The sequence below is a fragment of the Artemia sp. Qi Xiang Cuo genome, chromosome 15 (genome assembly GCF_049724085.1).
Source record: "Artemia sp. Qi Xiang Cuo chromosome 15, ASM4972408v1, whole genome shotgun sequence".
Lineage (NCBI taxonomy): Eukaryota > Metazoa > Arthropoda > Branchiopoda > Anostraca > Artemiidae > Artemia > Artemia sp. Qi Xiang Cuo.
The window spans coordinates 8990948-9010239 of record NC_142808.1 but is presented as its reverse complement, the minus strand read 5'-3'; the positions used below and the strand labels follow the sequence as shown (position 1 = coordinate 9010239).

The window sequence follows — 19292 nt, the reverse complement described above, 5'->3', positions numbered from 1 at the left end:
GCTAAACCTTAGTACCCTTCGTCTTTTCAGAGACTCAGTATCAGACGCGTCCCTCTTCAAAATATTAAAACCTGCATCAATCAATCAATCCACCTTTTATTTTTAAATAAATGAACAAATGAAACAATTAACATGAACATTTCGACTCAAAGCAGTGCTTGTGAAAGTCACACCTGATATTGTTAGACAAATTTATATCACACTATGACATGAAAAGAGGAGAGCTGATAACATAAAAGAGGGATAAATAATTAGAAAGGAAAGAATTGAGAAGAGGTGGAGTCAAAGAAGGAGAGTGAAAGGAAAAGATACAAAAGAAACAATTAAGACATTAACTCATGCGGTATCAAATACTGTGTAGCGATTTCAGGAGTGGTAACGACTATTTCTAATTATTCTACTCGGGTAAATACCGAGTATAGTATTTACTCGGGTAAATACTATATCATTGTTCAAAAAACTCACTGCAACACCGAGTCTCCTGAGGTCAACACAGTGGCATACGCCCCTCTTACAGCCTCCCAGGAAGTTAAAGCCTCCCAAATTGGAGCCATAAAAAGAACACAGACATCTGATTGGTTCTTTTGTATGAAATATTGGTACTTGTGTGTTATATAATACACAGTCGAGATGTGAAGTTTGGTTAATGCTAACGAAATAAAACAAAATATGATGAAAATACAATACTTAAGTAACAAAATTATGAAAACTACAACAAAGAATTATGGAAGGGGGGCCGCCCAGAGCGCATTATATTAAATACGTAACCTAACCTAACCAAAATACCAACTAAATATTTAATTAAAACATAGCTATAATGTAATTTCTCACCGAGCTGAAGCTAATTGTCTGGTCTAAACACCGTGAAAATCGGGTATTGTCTCATGTTCACTCACGATACAAGTTCTCGAGTGTCTATTATATAACACATAAGTACCGAAATTTTTAACCCTCAAAAAAAACAATAAAGTTTTAAGTGTTAACAGTTTTTGAGTAAGTCTTGCTGTCTTATATCTCCACGGACACAGTATTTTCCCATTTGTCTGTGAAAGAAATTCAAATCAATTTCCTGAAAAAATGTGTATTATCAGTTTAATATACATACGCTGATATTTATTCCATAAAATAATAATTAATTTTTGATTTCTTAAAGTTATAAAAGTGAAAACATTTAAATTTTTTTTTTAGTAAAGTACAAATTATATTCTGGATTTTAGAAACCATAGGGTTTAGAACCCTACTCAGATTAATTTCTGCTCTTTTTGAGTTTAAATTACTTTAATTTCTGTTTGTTCTAGGTTTCATTTATCTGTTGATTGTTAGTAAGGGTAGTTGTATATTTGGTAGTTTATTTGATTCGATTTTTTTTCATTTTTCGTTTAATGGAGTTCTTTGCTTTTTTTGAAAAACTTACTTTTGTGCAAAAAAATTTTTGATTAATTTCTGTTCGTTTTATATTGACATAGTCTTTTTCAGGGAGACAGAGTGAGCCTCTTCTGAAGTGAAACAACCACCCCTTCCATAAAAACCTTTATAACCCCCTGGGCATAACTTACAACCCTTACCCATAATCTCTGGGGTTTGTTTTAAGCCCAAAAGCCTTGTTATATGATATTTAGACTATTTTGAATAGAATGGCTATCCCAAAATTTCTATTAGACACATTTCAGGACAACATGACGTGTGTGTAGGGGGAAGAGGGTAGCTGTCCTCTGATCACTTTGACTCTTAAAAAGGGCACTAGAGCGTCTGATTACCAATGCAATGAGCCCCCTTTGAAGTTTATATGACCACACTTTCTATAAAAACCCTATATGTACCCAGGGCAAAACTTACAACCCTTGCCCTGGGGGCTGGGGGGATTTGTTAACCTCAAAGACATAATTCCCAGACCTTTCTGATAGGCTTAACAAAATGGCTATAGATAGGCGTGGAGGGAAACATTTGCCCTCTGATCACTTTCCACTAATAAAAAAGGCACTAGTCCTCTCAATTTCCAATCAAAGGAGCCATTTGAAGCTTCTACGACAAAAATTATATAAAAAACGTTAAACACCCCAAAGGCATAACTTACGACCCTTGTCCAGAGGGATATGGGGGGGGGGTTGTCATCCTCAAAGACATAATTTCCAGAACTTTCAACTGCGTTGAACAAAATGGGTATATGAAAATTTTAATTGGATGTGTTTGGGGAAACGGTGAGCGTGAGAGAGGTGTTAGTTACCCTCCAATCACTTTCGACTATTAAAAAAGGCACCAGCCTTCTCACTTCCAACTGAATGAGCCCATTTTGAAGTTTCTACGACAAAACTATCTATAAAAACCTTGTATGCCCCCATGGCATAACTTACAACCTTTGCCCTGGGGGAATCTCAGAGGTTTTTCATCCTCAAATACACAAGTTCCAGAACTTTCAACTACGTTAAACAAAAAGGCTATCTAACAACTTTGATTGAATGTGTTTGGGGAAATGGTGGGCGTGAGAGGGGGGTTAGCTACTCTCCATTCACTTTCGACTATTAAAAAGGAAACTAGCCTTTTCAATTTCCAATCAAATGAGCCCTTTTTGAAGTTTCTATGACAAAACTTTCAATAAAAACCATATATGCCCCCAGAACATAACTTACAACCCTTTCCCCGAGGGTTGTAGGGGGTTGTCATCCTCAAAGACCTAATTTTGAGAACTTTCAACTACGTTGAACAAAATGAATATCTCAACATTTTGATTGCATGTGTTTGGGGAAATGGTGGTCGTGAGAGGGGGGTTAGTTGCTCTCCATTCACTTTCGACTATTAAAAAGGGCCCTAGCCCTTTCAATTTCCAATCAAATGAGCCCTTTTTCAGGTTTCTACGACAAAACTTTCAATAAAAACCATATATGCCCCCAGGATATAACTTACAAACCTTGCCCTGATGTTTGTGGGAGGGGGAGGGGGGTGCTGTCATCCTCAAAGACCTAATTTCCAGAACTTTAAACTACGTTGAACAAAATGAATACCTCAAAATTTTGATTGCATGTATTTGGGGGAATGGTGGGCGTGAAAGGGGGATTAGTTGTTCTTTAATCGCCTTCGACTATTAAAAAGGGCTCTAGTAATTTCAATTTCCAATCGAATGAGCCCTTTTTGAAGTTTCTACGATAACTCCTTCTATAAAAACTTCATATGCCCCCAGGGCATAACTTACAACCCTTGCCCTTACGGCTGAGGGGGGGTGTCATCCTCAAAGACCTACTGTCCAGAACTTTCAACTACGTTGAAAAAAATAGATATCTCAAAATTTTGATTGTAAATGTTAGGGGAAATGGTGGGCGTGAGAGGGGGGTTAGTTGCTCTTTAGTTACCTTCGACTATTAAAAAGAGCTCTAGCCTTTTCAATTTCCAATTGAATGAGCCCTTTTTGAAGTTTCTACGACAACTCCTTATATAAAACTTCGTATGCTCCCAGGGCATAACTTACAACCCTTGCCCTGAGGGCTGTGGGGGGGGGGGGTCATCCTCAAAGACCAACTATCCAAAATTTTCAACTACGTTGAAAAAAAATGATATCTCAAAATTTTGATTTTATGTGTTTGGGGAAAAGGTGGGCGTGAGAGAGGGCTTAGTTGCCCTCCAATTACTTTCGACTATTAAAAACAGCACTAGCCCATTGAATTCCCAATCGAATGAGCCCTTTTTGAAGTTTCTACGACAAAGCTTTCAATAAAAACCTTATATGCCCCCAGGGCATAAATTATAACCCTTGCCCTGAAGACTGTGGGTGGAGTTTCCTGCTCAAGGATATAATTTCCAAAACTTTCAACTACATTGAACAAAATGGCTATCTCAAAATTTTGATTGGATGTGTTTGAGGAAACGGTGGGCGGGGAAGGGGTGTTAGTTGCCATCCAGTCACTTTCGACTGTTAAAAAGGATACTAGCCATTTCAATTTCCAATCGAATGAGCCCATTTTGAAGTTTCTACGACAACACTTTCTATGAAAATCTTATATGCCCCCAGGGCATAACTTGTAACCCTTGTCCTGAGGGCTGTGAGGGGATTGTCATCCTCAAAGACCTAATTTTCAGAACTTTAAACTACATTGAACAAAACGGCTAATTCAAAATTTTGATTCGATGCGTTTGGGGAAAAAGTAGGTGTGAGAGGGGGGTTAGTTGCCCTCCAATCACTTTCGATTATAAAAAAGAGCACTACCTTTTTTGAATTTCAAATCGAATGAGCTTTTTTGTTGAAACAATTTCTATAAAAATCTTATATGCTCACAGGGCATAACTTACAACCCTTGTCCTGAGGGTTGTGAGGGAGTGTCCTCAAAAAACAAAAAAAAAAATTATACCTGGAAATCAACTACGCTGAACAAAATGGCTATCTCAAAATTTTCATTGGAAGTGTTTGGAAAATTTCATTGGAAGGTTTTGGCTTTTGGCTTCAGTGTAAATACCACCCCCTTCCATCTACCCACTAATTCAATTTGGTAAACAGTTTAAAATTGTTGGACCAAAATATATGCTAAAAATCGTAGAAATTGTCGACTGGAAGAAGTTCAGTGTCCAGAAGCTTTAACTCCAAGACTAACTGACACAATTTTATATACAGGGGCTATGACACTCGTCAGATGAGGTCTCTGAAAACAACTTATCTGTAGCTAGAATTCCTTTGAACCTGAAAATTTTGGTGGAAATATAGAAATGCGTCCAAAAAAAAATTCAATTAGTTGGGTTCAAAAGAAGTTTATTTACTTTTTTCTGACATGAACGGATTTCGTTAATCGATACTGGTACAGCAATATAAATAAAGTAAATTAAATGGACAAAATATTTACGGCCCCCTCAGTGCTAAATCCTCCAATACCCACTAAAAAGACACAATTTTCACCTCAAGCACCTTTAATAAAACAAGTCACTATTTAATTTAACGCTACTTGACATATAAATTAGCGCGCAACTCGGTCATATAGCTGCAAACTGTACTTTTGTCCAAAATGGGGATCTTTTGTTTCAACCTCTTCTCTTCCCCATCTATGAACCCGAAGTTCAAAATTTCCAACTTATCAACTAATAAACTGGTAACAGAGCATAGGAGTGGAATTCGTACTGGATTTCAAATGAAACACATGGCCCAGGGGGTATGGAATTCCCTCCCAGATATAGTCTTAAGGCGGCTGAACACCAGCATTTGTTTAAAAAAAGTAAAGAACTTTTTGTTAGGGGGATGAGGAGCCAGGATTCAGAGATTGAAGATTTATGTATTATTTATTGTTTTTTGTTATTAGCTTCTTTTTTTCTTCTCTGTTTTTTGTGATTGTTCATCAGTATGTGTGAAAATGAAGTTTAAAATTTACTTAGAAATTTAATTACTTAGAATTAATTTACTTAGAATTTAATTCAATTTACTTAGAATTAATTTACTTAGAAGAATTTACTTAGAAATTGAAAATTTAGGTTGTAAGTATGTTGAATTAGTTTGTGGTAACCGCCATGTTTGTGGTAACCGCCTAGTAAACATGGATCATGTTTAACTAGGTCTTTTTTGGCATAAATTAATCTAATCTAATCCCACCAGATTAGTAAAAAAAAGGAAAAACAAGAACAATTTTAGTATTTTTCGAGAGCACTTCAAGTTAGCTTTATAGCGAACATCCCTAGTGAGCGGCACTTCAATGAACTGGAGCATTAAAAAGGAAAGGGCAGATGAAAAAAGAAAGGGCAAATGATTCCAGAACTTTCCACGCCACTGGGTAAGATATCAAATTTTGAACTTGATTTTTTTTTCTATTTGCTGAATTTGCAGTCTATTTGACTGCAGTGACTGCATGTGGCAGTCTATTTGACTGCCACATTATCCTTGGTAGCATACAATTTTATGAAATTTTCATTTGAAAATGCAACAAAATGCTCCCTCTTCCTTAGATTTGGACACGAACCCTTTACACTATAAAAAAAAATCGAAAAAAATAGCTGCGCCCCTCCCCCTACATATTTGGGAATATATATCCCCGTCAAAACTTGAGTGGTAACAATTCAAAAAATAAGAAAATAAGCCTGTGAATTTACAAATGCGAACTTACTTGATGTAATGGATGGCGAGAAGTAGCAAAACCTGGATCGGGAGGCTTATTAATAAGCATTGTATGCATGGCACGAATATTTGGCCCGGTGAAACACTCAACGTAGTCCAAGATCTAGAAAAGATAAAACAAGTTAAATCAGGGAAAACGTATCAGACTCGGACATAAGGGATCCAAATTCATTAGTCAACTTTGAAATATCTCTAGCCAAACTTTTCCTATATTTAAAGTTTTCAAAGGGGTCTGCAATCAGTGCACTGTGTTACCAGCCGCCCTCTAGTTGTTGTGGTGATACCTACATGCATCACCTGATACATATACATAATGATGCCTACATGTACCAGTGAACTAATTCATTTATCATTTTCTTGAAATTGGAAGCTGTTGCTAGAAAAACGCGTCATTCTGATCTCCCTTTTGAGGGAATACAACTAATTTTGTGTGGAAATATTCTCTATCTTCCTCCTTGTGGTCAAGCGTGAAAACAACGGTATGCTTTTCAGACAGTTGCTTGTAAAAATTCAGTTTCAAAATTGTTCAAATAAAACAAGGGCATTGTCAAGCTTGGATGGGGTATAATTACCCAGATATTCAAACTTTTCCATGGATCCGTAAACTAAGCGGTAATTCATGTATTTACCGAGTTATTTCAACGGCTATTAACCTTCAAAATATTTTAATTGGTATCTCGTCAGTTGTGAATCAAGACTATCCTGCTTTTTTTGTAGTCATTATTATTTGCCAAAAATTAATGTAGCGCCCTTAACAAATCCATCTTGAAAAACTATAAAAGAATACCAGGGTCGTATCCAAGGGGGGGAGGGGTTACCCGGTTTAAAAACGTAACAAAAAGGATATAGACAAATTTTGTATGCGTTTATTATTTTTTTTTGTCTACCCCCCCCCCCCCCCCTACATCTTTACCTTCAATTAGTCCACGTATAAACTATTTACAATATATTTTGATATTTTGTTTTGATTTTTAGCGTGTATTGGATAAAAAAGGAGGGGGGGGGGTACAGCAGTATGTTACAAGTTTTATAATATCATGGCCAATAATCCAATTTAAACTTGGTTGATGCAACAACATAATTCAAAAAAGCTTTTGATGTTTAATCAAAGCCAGCTAACACAAAAATTGTAAAAAATTTTAATGTTGACTTATTCCTTGGAAAACTAATTGTCTCATTCCTATCAAGTAAATCGCAAGTGACCAAATATTTTAATTAATATCATTATTCACAATGCCGCAGCTTAAGGCCTCTCTAAAGATTCATCAAATTCTTACAAATTCGTCAAAGACTTAGTAACCTTAGAGATCTGAGATCTGGACAATTTAGAGATCTTAGAGATCTCAGACAATTTTCATGAGGATTACTATGAGTGTGCTTCTCAGCCAACTGATCCGGCGAAGCACTTCAGCTTCGCCGGAGCAAAGAAGGCTGAAGCTGAGGACAGATTTTGGAGAAAAAAAAAAACAAAAAAAAAACGCCTAGATATCGATAGATACCGTGATAATTCTTCTTGCAAATTTCTATCCCTATACATCCTCACGAGATTGTCACTGAAGAGCCCCAAAGCTGACGGAAATAAACGCGAAATATACGCAGTATGAAAGGACGTTTGTCCTGAGTTTCATGAACGTGTAAAATGTTTTACATTTAGTATTTATCGTTTCTTTATTTTCTAATGTCACTGTTAATGTCATGCATTAGTGACATAATCCGTCATTTCGTAATAACCATGAAAGTGTTTTTTAGAATAATAGGATTTGATCAGAAAAACAAAAAACAATGTGTCATTTTATGTCTGGGTGTTGGATTCCTTATTTGTGTTTGTGGCCTGCTTTTTTTTTTAAATAAAATTTCTAATTTGAGAATCTACTGATTCACCTTCTCAGTAGGGGCCGTCAAGGCCGTATCCAGGGGGATAGGGGTTTTAAACCCCGCCCAAAATGTTTGTCCGACGAAAACGTGACAAAAATGAATATAAACAAATTTTTGATGCGTTTACAATAGTTTTTTGTACCCCCTCCCCCCGAAAAAATCCTTTTGTAGCCTGCTTTTCTTCTTTTTTTTTAAATAATATTTCTTACTGTGCTGTCTTTTATTCAAAAATACGAGCTCATGCTTGTCAGGACAAGCGATAGCTCATTTTATAAGATACGTCTCATCTTGCCTTCTTCTTGTACAAAGTGAACCCCTCCCCTCTCCCATCATGAGGTTGATTGTCGGGGGGCTCCAAACCTACTTAAATAAGACAATTCCGTCTAAAAATCAATTTCCCATGAGTTTTCACTCCCCACTTACCTTTGATTTCGAAGAAGGATTTTTGTCAGCTACGAATAATTTAATGTACCCTATTTTCTTTTTTTGAATCAGTACGAAGGGTTAAAATTCAACTTCCCTTTGTCTCTGAAGAAAACCAGGGGAAAAACCTTGGTACATCCCCCTACCATCTATATGCTTATTTCTTGCTTTTTATCTAGGTTTTTTATCCTCTTTTTCTATATCAATTTTGTCCTGTAAGACCCCGCCTGCCTAGTCTATATATCTAGGTAAACCATAATCTTGTTCAGTTTTGGAGTTTTCTAGGTAGCCAATTAACACGATAATCTTATTGAACAAATTCTTATTTTCGAAGAACGTTCTTGGAACTGTACAAAACCAATAACCTAGAAAGCGATTTTAATTATTATTTAATTGTAATTACAGTATAATTAAAAAAATTATATATGCAATAAAAATTAAGAAAACCGAAAAATAAGGAAAAATAACAGAAAAGATATGATTTCGACGAATTACGAAAGTCGAACTTCCAGGAAATATTAAAAAATGTAGACAGTATTCATCTTTCCAACGTTTTTTTTGTGGAATGTTTAGAAACTGATAAAAATAATAAATTTAGATCCATAGACATAAGATGTTTGCGATCAATGTTCAGACTGTTTTCGAAACGGAGACCAAAGGCAAGTTCTAAAAGAGAATTTTGCGATCTTCGTCTTAATTAGAGCTTAGAAATGGTTTTTGTTAGACATAACCAAATAAAAACAAGAAAAACAAAACAGGTATATAATAATAACTATCTGAAGCTAAGATCATACGGATTATATGCTATATTTCGTCATTTTCGGATTTTTTGACAGAGGAATAACCCCAATTTTTAATCTGCAGGGGGTATTTCTACCATAACATTACGTAACTGATAAACGGTATTTTTCCATTTTCCGGATTGGTATTTTTCCATTTCCCAAGCAAGGGGAGTTCACAAAGATTCACCACAAAAATTAATTTCAGCCCCCCCCCCGCAGGAACAATAGAAAAATATTGGTCTAAAATTACACTTTTTCCTGATTCTGGCAAACCCAGGAATAATTATGACGACTTTTGGTAAATATATACCAGGCTCCATTATTGACGTCATGGCATGGTGAATATGCCAGGGACCGGGATGTACTCCTGGGCGTGAATTTTAGACACACAGATGGGGTTTGTCGTATTCCCCTATCCCTCAAAAATGCAAACCCCTATGCCCAGATTCACACCAGAAAAACCCGCTGTGCATATCTTTGTTTTTCAAACAAAGATACAAAAAGGAAGGTGTTTTTCAATTTATAGGGGGTCTATTTTCCCCTCCAGGTCGCATAACTTGGAAGTAAAGAGACTAGCACATACTATCCTGATTCTCGGTTACTTAAAATAAATGCCATGAGTTTTATAAATGACAAAAATAGAACCAAAATCAAAATGAAAATTTCCACGTCTGCAGGAAGACCTATATAAAAATAAAGAGTAAAAAATCAAAATAACATATTATGGAACAGTTTATCTTGTAAATAACAATAATAATCTTACTCTCTATAATAATTACTCTCTATCTATACTCTACTCTCATACAGTATAATTCTTACTCTCTATAATATATAATTAATAATCGCTAACTCATTTCTTTGCCTGGATTGTCAATAAAAAAAGAAGAAAATTAATTGTTAATAATTAGAAAAAAGAATAGAAAATTTATCTAGAATAATCTTCTTACAAAGAATAATAATCGTTCATGCATGGTATTAAGTTTAAATTATTCTACGCAACCTATGCAAAAAAGCAATGATGCCAAATTAGCTCATGTCGGAAAAATGACTAAGATGATTGATATTCGTGACTGATCTTCTGCCAAACTCCTTTTTGACAGGTCTTTCCGGTATTTTTGTAACTTAATTTTGCTTCACAAAAGGATTTAAGTAAAATATACTAAGAGCTCTGCGGTGGTTAAAATCAATATTCCCAAATTTGTCACCTATCTAGCTCGTTTTTTCAGACCAGGAAATGTTGGTGTAATCATTTTCAGGAAATGAAAAATCATATTATATATATATTATATATTATATATATATATGTGGAACGCATAGTTGCGTTCCTCTGTCTTATATAAAAATTTCCCTGTTGTTCTACTTATTTGTTTATTAACCTAACTTAAGCTAACCTAGCTAACCTAAACCAACCTAACCTCGTCTAACCAAACCTAATCTAACCGAATGTGTCATCATCAAACCTTGCATTAAATTGAAAATTTGACTGGCAACGCTGACTAAATCCAAGGAGAAAAAAGGTATTTCGGACGTTCACCGGTGAATGTAGACATTAACCAATTTGCGGACATTCACGGTAATATATATAGCGGGAGCCAGCTTTCCCAAATCAAGTGAAAATGACATTGAAAAATAAAAAAAAAAAACATCCTACTTAAAAGAAACACATTAATAAAAAATTATTTTATAATATGCTGAAGAATGACCTGTCATGTGAAATTTCTGGGTCACTTTTTTTTTAATTCATGCTTATTTAATTATATTATATGGTCATCCAATGTTAATTCAAGCTCCAGTGATTATGCTCGTTTGCATGATGATTGCTTGGACGAGCTTAATTTGATCTTTTTGTATTTAAAAAAATCACACTGTTAGAAAATAAACAGAAAGCGAAAAATTATCCGTCTTCAGTTTCAAATATATATATATATATATATATATATATATATATATATATATATATATATATATATATATATATATATATATTGCCTGTTCAAAGAAATAAGATAAACATTTTACTTGCATCAAATTAGAACCCTGCGGGTATGATCACATGACTATAGCATTTGCAATCTCTTTTGCTTTATTGCCCCTGATGGTGCCCATGTGGCTTGAAAAATTGTGGAGAAGAGTTTGAATAATATAGGAAGCAAGTTTACACAATAGATATGAAGCATGACAAACATCGATAATTTCGGAGACCACACTGCCTTTCCATAACGACAAATAAATAAAAGTTCAAATAGGGATCAAATCTTTTTAATAGACAGTGGTTTTCACAAACAATGATAAAATTTAACAAAAAATACTAGATATTTCGGTCACATATGCAGTGAAAACCGTCATCAGTGGTATTACTACTGATGACGGATACTGCATATGTGACCGAAATATCTAGTATTTTTAAAACCACTGTCTATTAAAAGGATTTGATCCCTATTTGAACTTTTATTTATTTAATGACACACATCATCGTCTGACAGGCCAGATGCTAGCTCTGGCCACAGGCCAGAGCTGACAGGCCAGAAGATAGAGAGCAAATTTGGAGTAAAAGTTGATAATGATTTTTTTGGATTGGGACACACTCAGAAATGATGTTAATGACGGCAACCTCGATAGGCACAGCATAGAAGTCATTTAATAAGTTAGACATATAGGTTATTAAAAAATTTACAACAGCAGCTATACTTGACATAGAGCAAAGACACTAGCAGCAACAAATTGTCCTAGTTTGGACGATGAACAAACATACGATTTTAGTACTAACTACTCATGAGCTCGAATACTTATTTAAAAAAAAATCTTTTACATATATTGTAAGGAAGTTACTTCATAGAGATAAATACAGATAACATTTCTATCATTGCGCATTGAAAAGTATGCTTTCATTCCATTGCTTATTTTTATGAGACACTTAAGTACGCCAATAACATTATTCGGTACTTTTGCACTATCTGGTAGCCACCGCTATAACTGTATCAAGGAAACCAGACACGAAACCCGCCAAACGGGTATTTGCGATAGAGAAACGGAATGCAAAGCGTAGTATTTATTGCGTTTACAATATTTAAACGTATTTAATATATGCTATGCTTTACCCCCCCCCCCCCACCCTAATGTGCAAATATATAGCCCAAATTTGTTTCTAAACTATTATATATACATCCTATTTATTTATTTTTTTATTAGCATTAAGCAAACTTGACTTCTTTTATGGATACCATATTATTCTCCATGACCACACTGCCTTTTCTATGACGAAAACAATAAGAATTCCAAATAAGGATAGGTCCTTTATTAGACAGTGAAACGAAAATATAACTCTAAATATTTCGATGACACAGTCGGTCATCATCATCAGTAGAGTTACTAACAGTACTTAAAGTAACAGTACGATAGTAAAGTTACTATCAGTAGAGTAACTCTACTGATGATGATGACCGACTGTGTCATCGAAATATTTAGAGTTATATTTTCGTTTCACTGTCTAATAAAGGACCTATCCTTATTTGGAATTCTTATTGTTTTCGGATACCATATTATGCACAAGTATCCATTATTCTTTGTTTTCGGTAAGAATTAACCCCATCCTTTTAAAACCGTGCTTACATGCATCAAATAGATGTCACTGTTTTAAGCAAGTAAAAAAACACAAATTCGGATTTGTTCATTTGGTCGAAGCTTTAAAACACGAAAGAAATCAAAAATTAAAAACTCCCCCATCCTCCAAACCCAATTTAGGTCTATCCTCACCTGAAAACCGCTATTTTCTAAGACTATTCTTTTAGCTTGTCAAAATTATGAAGTTTATAGGCAGTACCAAATTCTCGTCAGTGTTACCACGAGGAGCCACGAAAATTAAAAAGCAAAACTAATCAGTTGATTTGACAACAATTTTCATCTTTAGAAATTCAAACATTAACAATCCACTGATACTCAAAGACTAACTACAAATTAAACGGAAATCCATTACTTCTTAGGCTGTTTAGTGCCTATGTTTGTTTGTGCTATGTTTGTGGCTGATTTTTAACCACCGTTTCTTTTTTTGTCAACCTTGCACTCACTATTACTGAAAACTGCAAATATCTCTATGGAGGTCTTTTTAATTAAAAATTGAGCATGCGATTTTTTTTTGCAGTTTTATAAGAACCGGCTAAGGGTTTGCAAATCACCCCCTTTCACTTTAACAGTGGCTCGTATTTTCAGCCAAAAGAACAAAAATTATTCCCTTTTCTGATGTTAGTAAATATATTTACTAACATTACGAGCATATTTACTAACATTATTTACTAAGATTATGAGCAAGCGTTTGATTCTGTTGATAGAAGAGCTTTAGTAAAGGTTTTATCCTTGCATGGTATACCAGACAAATACATTAAAGTGATTAGTGCTATGTACGAGACTGACATTGCTGCGGTTCACGTAGGAAATAAGGTTAGTAGCTGGTTTCGTATTAAATCAGGAGTTAAGCAGGGTTGTGTTCTATCCCCCATTAAATGGAGTATCTTGATGGACTTTGTTTTAAGGAGCACTGGAAAGGCAATGGGAGACCACGGAATCAAATGGGGAGGAAAAAGTCTCCTGGGCTTAAATTATGCTGATGATTTAAGCATGATGAAAGTGTGAGCAAAATGAATAAAGTTATAGAGGTTTTGCGAGTTCAGGGTGCTAGAATTGGTTTGAAATTAATGTTAGGAAGACTAAGTCACTAAGGCTAGGAATAAGTGAAGATGAAAAAAAATTCGTGGCAAAAAATTCAAAAATTAAGAAGCACATTGGAATCTATATTATTTGTTTAAGTGTAACATCTGGCATCATTAACCTTTTCGTTAAATTAAATTTGTCTGAAGAACTGGTTTAGCCTGCCAACCAGTCCAGTGGAAAAGGCAGGCAAGCCTAGCAGTCCCAACCCCAGGGGTGCAATTGGGGACCCCCCAGGTACAGTCTTTTTATTTTTCTGCCTGGTGCCCACACCTCTGCTTCGCTGTTATTAGAACCTTTTATAATTGCTTGTGCCAGCCGGAAGATCCCTTGCCTTTTGCTGTTGGCTTGTAGCTTGATTAGCCTAGTTTGGAGTTCATTTTAGCCTACATCATGGGTGACAACTAAAAAAGAGCTATAGACCACCTAGTCACAGAGAGATGAGATCAGACTGCTCCATCCCGTACAGTGGAGCTGAATCTATTAATGAGCAGATTACTATGCTCACCTCACACATTAACACCCTTAAGAATAAGCAGAAGCTAATTGCAGATTCACTTAATGACCAAAACCTTAAATCTACTATGGCAGAAGTTGTCAGTGAGGCACTCTCTTATTAGGTTGATTATTTGGTTGAGGCCTCTGTTAAAAAACTTGCCTCTATCCATTTACCTGCTGGTTTTGATGCTAACAATATGTAACTCATTAAACAAGAGGTATACAATAGTCTTAAAATGGATTTTAATGTGCTTGTGGAAAAATCACTAAAACAATATGATTAGAGGATGTCAAAGCTTGAATCATCTCTTCATTTGCGTGACTCAGAGGTTTGTCAGAGCTGTAAAAATCTCTGAAACCAATTCAACTCAATGTGGATCGTCTGAGCGATCAATTTGACCAAATGAAAATTTCAAATCAGCTGATCCTATTTGGTTTCAAAGAAGACCCTTATCCAGAAGCTTCTGAAAGCAAATTTCTTGCATTTTGCAGTACTATATTTCCTGGTATTCCTATGACTAAGAATGACATAGTTTATGTTTAAAGGATTGGAAAACAAGGGCCAGGTTTGAAATTTCGCCCATTTGTTGGGGAACTTTGTAGTTTAAGAATGCAGCGGCTTATTCTTAGAGAAAAGCAAGGTTTGCTACGTAGTGGTGTATTTATGTCTGCGTCACTCACAAAGCCTATACTTCAGCTACTTAATTAAGCTAAATAAAACGTTGGGAAGAGGTATACATGGTATAGTGGAGGAGAAATACTTACCAAGCTTTGTAATGGTAAAGTAATCACTGTTAAAGAGGCATCTCAAGTTGGTGTTCTCCGTCAGTCAACTACGGCCCATCCAAGCCCCTCCCAGGACTGAAAGGAACCGTTTTTCCCCTTTTAGCTCTGTTGTTTTGTTGTTATTTCTTAACTCTTTATGATTTAATGGTTTTACTTATGCTTGCATTTATGTTGTTTTACATTATTTTTTTAAATGAATTCCATAAACCGTTGATAACTCTTTCCTCTGGTTGCTTCTTTATTGTTTTGCCTTTTTCTTTATTTTGTTTTTGCCTTTGTCCTTGTAATTGTTTGTTTTTTTTATTTTTTTTGAGCTTTGTAGCTTGTTATTGTTCTTTGTCTTGCAGGTTTTTTTCTTCTCTTTCTTTTCTTTGTTGCCTATAAGTTTCACCTTTTTAGTTTCAATTTACCTTCTTCTATTTCGGCCTGTTTGTTTGATATCTTGTTCATTTGTGAAGATATTGTATGCATTTGTTATGTGTGGTAAATCTGGCTGATTTTTCATTTCTTTTGAATTCTTGTTTTCTTAAATAAGTTATTTTTGAGCAACCAAATAGTGCTGGCAAACAAGAGGCCCACAAACTTGACCCTCTTCTTGAATATATGATTAGTTCTTGATGCAATTTTCACACTACTATTGATTTCTGTGTTAAAATCACGTCCTCTTTATCTTTAAATAGTTATTTTAATGTATTTGGTTTGGATTTACGTAGGATACGAGACAAGTGGGATTGTCTTGAATAATATTTGTCGTCTGATAATTCTTGCCCTTTTGATGGAATAGGTTTAACAGAAACATGGTTATCTTATAGTGATAATTTAACAGCGTATGATATACATAGTTATATTGCTATTCATGTCCCTAGAATGGTAACAAAGTGCTCAGGGGGCATTTCTTTATTTAGAAAATCTGATATTAAATTTAGTAGACGGTATGACCTTGAATCCTTGTTTACTTCAGTGGTGTCTAATAGTAGGACTGTTTATTCTCTTGTCATTGATCTGAAAAGCCAGTTTGCATGTGATATTGTTTGTTTGTTTTATAAGCCCCCTCCCTTTCCAACACATCTGTTCTGTGATTTGCTTGATCAACTTTCTGGTGCGGGGCTTTCTCTAAAAAACGTATTTGTGTTTTGGGAGATTTTAATTGTAATATGTTAAATGTTGGATCAAGTGATGAATGTGACCATCTCATTGATGTGCTTTCTTCTTCTGGGCTACTTCCTTCAATTTTTTTCCTTCTCGTGTTGATCCTACAAGAAAACTGCCACTTTGATAGATAATATTTTCATTTCTCATTCTCCAAAATTGAAGTTTACTTCTGGTCTTGTTTTCACTGATCTGTCTGATCGCTTCCCTAGTTATCTATCACTTTTTGTGCCTAAAATTGAGATTGCTGTGAATGAGCAAGGTGAATCTTCTTTTAGAACTTTTACAGATAAAGAAATTTCTAATTTAATTCTTAGTCTTCAGAGTAATGATTGGTCTAGTGTTCTTGAAGCTAGTGATGTTGAATGTGCAACAAGTTTGTTTTTGTGTCGTATGGGAGCTCTGTTGGATAAGCATTTTCCTCTTAGGAAGAAACCAAGGAATTCTATACCCAAATGCCCATGGATGTCTATAGGTCTGATCAATGCTACACATATGAAGGCATCTCTGTTCAAGGTTGCATGTAAAAAGTAAAACAAGAAAGGAAAGTTTGAAGTATAAATATTATAAAACTGTACTTACAACTTCAGTGCGCCCAGCCAAAAAGATCCAGTTTTCATGGTGAATCGATAAGTGTAAGGGGAACTTGCAAAATGTTTGAACTGTCGTAAATGACGGTAATCGTTACAAGAAACTCAATCAGACCCCCCAATGTCATTACAGGATTGCTGAGGGATCTATTGTGGATAAAAATTCTTCAGCAAACGCCTTCAATTCGTATTTCACCACTCTTCCTTCAGTTCCCATTCAACCCAAGAGTACAGTAAGTAGTTTTCCCACAACAGAAGTCATTTTTCCTATCCTCATGCAGTGATATTGAGATTTATAGTATTATTTCCCAGCTTCCAAGTAGCCGTTCAGTTGATGGTTTTGGTTTGAGTAATAATGTTCTTAAAAAAATTGGTCAGTTTGTTTCTAAATCCATCTCACACATAACTAACCTCTCTCTTTCTTCTGGTGTTTTCCCTCATTTATTTAAAGTTGCTAATGTTTTACCTTTACATAAAAAGGTGATTCATCTCTAATTTCAAATTATAGACCCATTTCTCTTCTTCCTGTCATCTCTAAGGTTGTTGAAAGGGTAGTGTATTGTAGACTCTCTTCATTTGTTTTTAGTACTAATACGACTGCAGGAAATTCTCTCATAACTAACCATCAGTATGGTTTTCGTCCCACTTTCTCTACCTCATATGCACTTGCAACAGAGTTTGTGCGTGTTAATCTGGACAAGGGCTTGTGTGTCTTGGGTCTATTTCTTGACTTTTCAAAGGCCTTTGATATGGTTGACCACTCTGTTCTTTTGTCTAAACTATCTTTATTTGGAGTACATTGAGTTCCACTAGAATGGTTAAGGTCTTATCTGTCAGGAAGATCACAGTATGTTTCGGTGAATGGTAATTCTTCCACTACTTTACCTATATTCAAGGGTGTCCCACAGGGCTATGTGCTTGGACCACTTTTGTTTTTAATTTACATTAATGATCTCGTTGATGGTCTTCATCCCCTTGTGCACCCAATTCTTTTTGCTGATGACAGTAGCTTTTTCATTGTTGCAGTCGACTTGCCATCTGCCACTTCCCTAGCTCAAGGTCTTCTTGATAAAGTAAAAAATTGGTGCTGGTCAAATGGTATGACTCTCAACAGCCAAAAGAGTGCCATTGTACACTTCAGGACCCCTTATCGTATGAGAGACGTAAGGGAGCCAATCATCCTGACTTGTGGGAATGATGTTATACCGCAAGCTGCTATGGTGAAATTTCTTGGTGTGTATCTTGACTGTTTTCTCTCTTTTAAGCCTCATATAACTCACACCCGTTCCCTCGTCTTCCGCCAGTCTTCAATGTTAACTCATTTCTTCCCCCAGATATTATGCTTTCTCTTTATTATGCTTTTATATTTCCTTACCTTTCTTATTGCTGCTCTGTCTGGGGTAATATTAATAAATATCTTCTCTGCTCACTTCAAAGAGCCCAAAATAGGGCAGTGAAGGCTATTTTTCTTCTCCCTCGGCTTTACCCTTCTTCTGATCTTTATAATGATACTGGAATAGCTCCGCTAGATCGTATTGTGGGTAAAAGTAATCTTTATTTAGCGCATTCTGCTTTTCTAGGTACACTTCCACCGCGTAGTTCTTCTCGTAGACTTATTTTGCCCAAACGTTCATCTACAGCAGCCCAGAGGTCTCCTGTTTATAAATCAATTCAATCCCACCGGATGTCCCGTTATTTCTGTCTGCAAAGGCAGTTATTCGTCGTGTCTTTCCAGTTTAGTAATTTATCTCTCCTTCGTTTATTTTCCCTGTTTTCTCTTTTCCTAGTGTTTCTCCTTTTGTGTTTATTTAGCGCATTCTGCTTTTCTAGGTACACTTCCACCGCGTAGTTCTTCTCGTAGACTTATTTTGCCCAAACGTTCATCTACAGCAGCCCAGAGGTCTCCTGTTTATAAATCAATTCAATTATCAATTCAATCCCACCGGATGTCCCGTTATTTCTGTCTGCAAAGGCAGTTATTCGTCGTGTCTTTCCAGTTTAGTAATTTATCTCTCCTTCGTTTATTTTCCCTGTTTTCTCTTTTCCTAGTGTTTCTCCTTTTGTGTTATTCCCTTATATATCGTCATTATTATATTTTTTTTTTTTTTTTTTTTTTTTTTACTGTATGATAGTGTTTATTCTCTTTAATCTTTATTTCATATATATTGTTTGATTTAGAGTAATATTTATGGTTGTTTTAGTGCTTTATTATTGTGTTGTAAGGCCCACAACAAGCCAAGCTTCTTGGGCCAAATAATTTTTCTTTACGTTTGTAATAGAGTTTAGTATTAATAAAATGATTGATTGATTGATTTGAAAAGGTGACGTTGGGTAATGAAAAGATCGATCAGGTGGGCAGCTTCACTTACGTTGGTAGTATTATTAGTAAAGATGGTGGGAGCAGTGAAG

The 19292-nt window shown here is 35.4% G+C and overlaps 1 protein-coding gene across 1 annotated transcript in view; it reads right to left on the bottom strand.

Annotated features, from left to right (window-relative positions):
* LOC148943294 (phytanoyl-CoA dioxygenase, peroxisomal-like) overlaps positions 1-19292 on the bottom strand; it is a 60221-nt gene that overhangs the window by 19602 nt on the left and 21327 nt on the right. Inside the window, exon 4 of the mRNA XM_089101044.1 lies at positions 6069-6182. Coding sequence (XP_088957170.1) covers positions 6069-6182 — 114 coding nt within the window. The remainder of the gene's footprint in view (positions 1-6068; positions 6183-19292) is intronic.